This window comes from Pteropus alecto, unplaced genomic scaffold (genome assembly GCF_000325575.1).
Source record: "Pteropus alecto unplaced genomic scaffold, ASM32557v1 scaffold7, whole genome shotgun sequence".
NCBI classification, from domain to species: domain Eukaryota; kingdom Metazoa; phylum Chordata; class Mammalia; order Chiroptera; family Pteropodidae; genus Pteropus; species Pteropus alecto.
In genome coordinates, this window is record NW_006494614.1 from 54,666,451 (window position 1) to 54,674,495 (window position 8,045).

The following is an 8,045-nucleotide window of genomic DNA, read 5'->3' on the forward strand; positions in this document are numbered from 1 at the left end:
CATCACATGAGATATAATCTGGGACCTATAACAAAAGGCTATACAGGACAAAAGGCTAAATACCAGTAAAGGCTGCCCACTTAAACGAGCATAGCTTCTCTAGTTTGCCCAATATTGTCTCTTCCACCTCACTTGCTCTATTCCTTTACATTAGGCAGAGTGTGGTCTTTAACACAGGAAAAAATAACCATTGCGTTCACAATGAATATCTCATAATCCAAACAGGACTGAAAATAGGGAAAATGTTATCGGTACACTACAGCAAATGTTACTTACACCTCATTTTCCCAAATCAGTGTTTCCATAGGTGGTATTATTAATCCATAGGCTCTTAGAACATATTCAACAACTTTCCTCACAGAGGGATCAATTCCAGTACAGATGGTTATTCAGGCTCAGCTTGAGCTGTTCTAATAATACATACTTCAAAAGTCATTTATATCCTTGGAAAGCTATATTTTTAGAAGATTGAGGCTAATTCTGTCTTTGAAGTTTTCATCTAGAGAGGCATAGTTCTTTGAAATCAGACTCCATCCTCCTTTTTTTTTAAGCTGTGTAATGCTAAAAGTTTTCAAACAAGCCAGTCATACCAAAAATATGACATCGCAGATCATATTCACAAGCATCTTAACTATTCCAAATACAATGACATAACTTAAGTAATCTTACACCACTTAAAATTATATGAAAAGGAAAATGTAGCCTATTGCTTAGAAAAGGCACCTTCATAAGTAAAATAGGCTTTCAATGCCTAAAGAAAGCAGTGTAGCTGAAGGTTAATTCAACCAAAATTAACAAAATACATTTTCAATTTTTCAGAAAACAAAAATGATTTCTTTAAACAGGCATTTAAAATGTATTCCCTACCAAACTTTTACAAGAACGGATCCCAATTATGAGGCAAAAGAATCTTTGTTTTAATGTGGATATTCTCTGGATTATACAATTACTGGTGATTTTTCTTTTCATCTTGATTCCTTTCTGAATTTTCTGCTTTCTATAATGAGTATGCTATACTTTTACAACTAGGAAAAAATATATAATTTAAAAGGAGAAAGAGCTACCTATTTTATAAACCAAAATATTAAAGCTCTCTGACCAAAAATTAGACATTCGATCTGCACTGTCATTTTTATGTAAAGCAGTTCTACTTATCATGGTAAAGAAATGAACTAAAAGTAATTCCTTCAAAAATTAAGAATTAGATTCCAAAATTACTAAATTAGACTCCTTAAAAACTATGGTAAAATCAACTTAGATAATTCAAGTTGATATAACTGATATAACTAAATTGATTGGTACAAATTGTTTCCTTACTTATCCTTAAACATTCCCACAGTATTTACTGCCTAGAATAATACCATCTATAAATGAATACAGGTTTACAATGGTTTCAGGATTTTTCTGATATGTCCTTTACACCATGTACTTCTTAAATCACCTTTTCAATTAATAGAAATGCACAACATAAGCAAAAGAGCATGTTATTTTTAATCTGCTGCTATAAATCTAACAAAATTTTTCATCGGGGGTGGGGGGGGAAGGAGATGAGTGACATGTGAACCGGCCATGATCTGCATTACAATTTAAGAAAAAAAGACATTTGTAACTCAGACCTAAAGAACACTGGCTCAGGAAAACAGCTTTTAATATTTTAGTTTAGTGACAGTAAACAATTTAAATCTGTCTTTTACAATTTACTTTATATAGTTATTTGGCTTTAAAAAAATAAAGGGGTTCATATTATATTTAAGATATTAATGTAATTTGTAAACCCCCAACTATAATACACTAAAAGCCAAAGAGGTCTCAGAAATTGACCTCAGTGGGTATACAGGACAAGATTTAGAATTTGGAGGCACATTCTAAAGGAAGTTGGCCCACTAATAAAATTCAAATCTGCATATGTTCAAAACACCATTAGTGACTAGATTTTTAAATTAGATGAACTGAAAATTGAGCAAAATATTTTCAACAAAAGTGGGTCAACAAAATTTTTAAAATTATTAAAGTGAGTTGTAAACTGATTTCTTTTTCAAAGGGGGAGGAACTCTTAAGAAATCTTGAATGTACAAATTGGGGAAAGATAAACTAGGAAAAACTATTCTCAGTAACAAAAGCAATGAAAACAATTAGCAAGTAACTTTCTACTAACCTATATCTAAAACAAATTTCTTCTCTAATATTACATGATTTATGTTCCTAATGATAAAGTATTTACTTTCTGAATATTTAAAATATCTCATTTAATTTTTCTACACTTCAAAACTGCATGTAAATGACCATTCGCAATCCAGGTCAGAGCTCAGAATTCAGTCTGGTATAATAAAAAGGAGTGACTGGTGGGCAGACTATTACCATACTGCAAGTTGAAATACGTGAAAAATACCGTGCTGGACAAACAAAACACTCTTACAAGTTTCCAATTAAAGACCTCCCTTCTTTTTGATTTCTGGCTTAGGCAGTAACTATCTGACTTCTGAAGAAAAAACAGCACAGTAAAATATAAAAAACATTTGGGAGAGTCTCAAAACTTTGTATTGACAGAGTCTGGGAAAAAAACTTGAAAGTATTTTACTACCTAGTTATCAGATTATTTAGCTTAAAACACTAAGTTAGTAAAACCTTAAACTGTACTTTCAAAATGCTAAACTTGGCAATCACATATTTTAAAAGATAATTACTCATTATCAGTGAATTATCCACTCTCTTCTGTCAAAGTGATAGTTATAGCCACCAAATTGTACAGATGCCTAATCTTTGTGGAATTACAACCAGCTGTACTGTTTGTACTGTAGGAGCACCCAACAGTCAAGTATAAGCCACTGGAAATGCTCTCTCCTGCCAGGCATCATAGATACTGAATACACTTAAATTATAAGAAACTGAGTAGATTTAATAAGTTTTGTATACCACCATACAATAACCGAACTATAGTTATTACGATGAATCACTCTGGAAAGAAAAGAAATAAGAGCTTATCTCCTACCCCCTCCCACTTCTATCATCTGCACACTTCCCAAATGTAAGATAATATGATTCAGTCTAGACCAGGTGAAACAATGCAGTAACATAATCCAACAACAAAAATGAAATAAAACCAGAGTTTTGAGTGTTTTTTCATACTTGTAATAAACTGGGAAAATATTTCAATTAAGTAAAACCACCATATTCCATGAAGAAAGCCATTCCCATTATCCAGAATACTAAAACCCTTACATAACACTGGAGAAATTTTAATTTATATAAAACAGTAGAAACTAGTATACCATTCATTAGAAACCTCAAAATATTCAAAAAAACTGTCAAGTACTTAGAGAAAGGACAAGAAGCCAAAACCTCAGAATCCACACATCCTGGTTACCCTGAATTGCATTTAACCAACCACACATTTAATCATAAATCCAACTTTTTCAAAGATACACAAATCAATGCATCTATTTAAAAATGCTACTCTTTATAGTTAGGAACTTTACATTAACTTTCATATTCTACTCAGCAAGATCTGTCTGTTTCAGATTCTCTCATGTTCCAGGAAATACAAACTCATGATATGCCTTGTGATCACTAATAGCCTGTTTATGTAATTCTACTCTACTAAATATAATTCCATAGAATGTGCTCTTGATTATGTAAAGAATGTAATACTCCTTGATGAAATACTGTAATTCTCCAATGGTTACAGTTTTTTAAAAGGTATGCAAAGAACTATCACTCCCATGAAAGACAAAAAAAAAGTATAATTTCGTTCCAAAATTAACTTAGTCTCATGGATTTCTATTAAGTCTTTCAAGGATTCCAGAGAATCTTTTCATATCTCCATTTCTGGAAAGTGAAACCAGTATAGAAGTAATTTGGGAACTTGAAAATGGCATTCATTTTTTTCAGCAGATGCCAAATTTTTGACCGACATGGCTCCCACAATTACTTTGTTACCATCAGTCCAGTCAGTTAACAGGTTGTAGGAAAAGATTCGTTTTTGCAGACACTGCTAAGCTGTTTAAAGAGAAGAAAGAGAGATTAATTTAGTGATTATAAAATGCACAAATATTTAAAATATCTTGAAAACTTTCTGTCAGCTTATATCAGAGGTGTGATTGACTACATTTTAACAAATGTGAACATTCATAAGTCTGGTCAAAGGAAGTACAAAAACAGTAAGTCAATATGATAGAAATAGTAGGTAAATATGATGTGTTCAATTAATGTATGAATTGCTGTCACCATCAGAAGAAAATATTAAAAAGCTACACTTTTAGTTCTATACCATTTTGCCACAAAGGCAAAATTAGGGGGAAAAAAATTCCCTAAATTGTTTTCATCCATTACAGTAAATAAAGCCAAACCTGAAAATTTCAAAACAATCTATATTATATTCAAGAAATCTTTGTCCAACTACTATTCACCAGAACACCACTTTCTAAAAATAGTAAGACAACAGTTTCATATGAATCATAACTTTTTTAATTAACAAGTAGTGAATAGGACACTTTAAGATATTGTTTACTACATACGGAAATAAACAGATCTATTGTAAGTTCAGAAACTCAAACATTTACAGTAAAATGTGCTTACACATAAATGTAACCAATGTAAAGCCCCTGTTAGATAGGTCCTAAGTACATGCAATACCATGTAAAAACAAGACCATGAAGCTGATGTAAAAGATGACAAAATCACTGAGTCACCAAACTTAGAAAAAAAAAGAAAATGAAATGGAAACTAAGAAAAGACAGTTAAAACATAAGAAACCTAACAAAGCAGCTTTAAAAATAGGCGATGCTAATCTCCACTTTCAAAAAGTTCTTAATCAAGTATCTCCAAAAACTGCCATTTATAAAATGACATTCTAAAATCTACACTTGGAATTTCAAAGCATCCCAATTCAGAAAACTTTGATTACTGTTTCTCTCCAAACCCGAACTTCAAATAATGCAGGAAAAGCATTGCTGTTAGAAAGAAAATATTCCAAGGAATGGTATAATTTTTAGAAAAACGCACTTACTGCTTCCAGAACCTTTTAAGACCCACAGTCAGCATTAACTACAATCATTTTTCCTATTTTCATCCATTATTTTCCAATGTCATGTTAGAGATGAATAAATTCTTTGAGCCCATAACTGAAAGATCAACAAACCTGGTTTTATTATGACACCATATTTTTGTCATTGGTACTGCACAAAATTATATACATAGAAATATATACAAAATGTTCAAGTATTAATTAAATTTCAATTCAAGGCTTCTGTTTCAAAAAGCTACATTTAACATATTCCATAAAGATAGCACAAATTAGTCATTTCAAATAATTTTTCCAACTACTTTTGGTTTATATATATATATATATAATTCAGTAGGCACTAAAAATCCATGCAGCTGCATTGTGAGGGGCTTGCTCCTGCACTTAGGTATAAGCAGGTTCATCACTCCAGGTTGTGAGTTTGGCTACTACCCATTCATGCTCAAGTGCAGATGATTTTACAAAATATGCTGTGATGCACTGGAAACCAAGACCAAGTTAGGTCTCAAATCGTATTATCTAGCAACAAAACATTTACAGTTGTGCAAGAACAAGGATTCCATTTTCATAACCAAATAACAACAAAATAAAACATTTTATGTGTAAGATAACTTACATCTTTGGACTGCTGGAAAATACTTTTTAATTATGAACATTTTAAGATAAAAGACAGCAGAAGCCCTGATATTACCTCTTTTCCTCATTTATTATACTACCTTTTAAAATAAAGCAGGAAATGTGGCCAGCAGCTGGTCCCGTCTCTTCTGCCCCAACAGCTGTATCCACTTTAGCACAAAGAAAAACAAGGATGCTAAATACGTATATACTTTATCAAACAGTGATGTTTCACAAAGAATTTCTTAATGAGTCTTACTGAAGGACAGCGTAACAACTGGACAACAGATTTTTAAGAGTACTGCAATGGAAGGCTATGTCCAATCTTTGGGATAAGTGTCAATCATAAGTAGCCAGAATCACTCAATTTTTAAAATTATTTTTAAATAGGATGAATACTTCTGAAATATGGAGAAAAAGATTCTTTGTGAAGCCTCACTTTACATGTTTTCATTCATATTTCACAACCTTCAAAATCTAATCATACATAAATTTAACCTAAAATTTTAATACAACAAAAATAAAGGTGTTCAACAATTTATGCATACTCAGTGATAGGATAATCACTGTGCTGGTCCTCTAAGAAACATTTTATTAACCATTCTTATTCCTCCAATTAACTAACACAGGAGTCTGATATGCATGTTAATTTCCAACTTCTCTAACAGTGAGATATTAAAATCTGTTAATCTGAATATTGTATTTCTAGATCTTCTACTGAAAAAAGGCATTCTTGACTATTTAAGAGATTTCTGTCATCTCCAGCAAAATAACTTATCACATTTGTGCATGCCCCAAACACTTATTGTCAACCTCTGAAAAGTTGCTCTAAAATTGGAATTCCAATTTGCACCTTGTACAACTCGGAACTTCCATTCAACTTCACCTGTTTCACTGTCTCCAAACTGTATTTCTATTAGCAGCTTTCAGTGTACAGTTGGAATCGATGTCATCCAAGGCCATGTCCACACTGGGGACAGAAGAGCTAGGTACACGCAAGTCTGAACAAGGGGACACATTAACAGCTATTTCAACCAGAAGGCATCTTAAATACATTACTGACCAGCACAAGTCTGTTTCCAGGGTGGACAGGGCCCAAATTAGATTCCCCTCCCACCTTCCAAAAAAGAAAAAAAAAAAAAATCACACACACACAAATTGAGATGTTGCCCATTAAAGTAGACTAAGCAGCAGAGCATGAGCGTTACGTGAAGAGATGGATCCTTACCAGGTTGTGAGGCGGGAACGACTGTTCTGTAACCCCTACAACGGAGCCTGGCAGGAAGGAAATCACCTAAAAAAGAAACTGTCAGAGAGATTTAATAGTCACATGTTATCATTAGGAGTTGGTTACAGTGTCACATTCATGCTTTTAGCTAAACACTTAAATATTACTTTTTTTCCTCCTCTGAAATGTGTCCAGTGAAGATGTCCCACTAAGGTGTTTTACATGGTGTAAGGGAGTTGAAAGGGGTAAACGCGGATAAAGAGCAGATTACTTGACCCTACATTTTAAGAGAAGACGACGCCTTCCGGGCGCACGCCGAGCAGAACTCCACCGACACCTTATCCTTGTCCACATGAAGACACACTCCACCCGCTGAGTCGTCCTCTTCCAGCAGGTCCTGAGGCTGCTTTCCCACCGGCAAAGCGTAGTCATGGTCACCGGCGGGCGAGTCCCTGAAGAGCGAGGTGGTCAGCCGCAGTCCCACGCCGCTCAGCCGGCTCAGCAAGCGAGCCAGTCCGGTCTCGTTGGCTAAAACGGCCCGTAGGTAGCGACTCTCCTCCTGCAGTGCTTGTACGCGCTTGCCCAGCTCCCGGTTCTCGGCCCGCAGCTCCTGGTTCTCGGCTGCCAGGCCCCGAACTCGACTCTCCAGCCCCATCACGTACTCCTTCTTCTTCAGCCGATTAAGACGGGCAGCCGCCGCCGCCGCCTTCCGAGGACTCTTTGTCGCCGCCTGGTTGGTGTCGTTGCCGCCACTACTGCTGCTGCCTCCTCCTGGGGACTTTCTCCGCCTCTTTTCGCCGCTGCCACTGTCACTGCTGCTGCTGCAGCCTCCGATACCGTTTAATAGCCTCTGCAGCAGGTCAGAAAAGCGCTGCATCTCGGCAGCCGCGGACTCGTCGTCATCATCCCCTCTCCAAAGGCCGCCGCTATCCGAGCCACCGCCAGACGAGGAGAGAGGCCCAGGCGAGCTGAGCCCGGGTTCCAGGTGCCAGTCCGGTTGACGGGGGTCCAGCAGATCCGCCAGTTCCAGGCCGGACAGAAAGTCCATGTCCTCCGTCTCTTCCCCAGGGACGCTAGCAATCGCCTCCTCCTCCATCTCCTCCGGCGAGGGCGCGCGCACGGCCACGCTGCCGCGCCCCCCACTTCCGTCCTCCAACTCGCCCTCGTCGCCGCGTTGCTGCT

At 36.3% G+C, this 8,045-nt stretch overlaps 1 protein-coding gene across 1 annotated transcript in view; it reads right to left on the minus strand.

Moving 5' to 3' along the window:
• Positions 1 to 2,875: 2,875 nt before the first annotated feature.
• CREBZF (CREB/ATF bZIP transcription factor) overlaps positions 2,876 to 8,045 on the minus strand; it is a 5,606-nt gene continuing 436 nt past the window's right edge. Inside the window, 2 exon segments of the mRNA XM_025042600.1 lie at positions 2,876 to 3,996; positions 5,006 to 8,045. The exon segment at positions 5,006 to 8,045 is cut by the window's right edge and continues 38 nt beyond it. Of these exon segments, the coding sequence (XP_024898368.1) occupies positions 7,141 to 8,045 (905 nt within the window). The 3' untranslated portion in view covers positions 2,876 to 3,996; positions 5,006 to 7,140.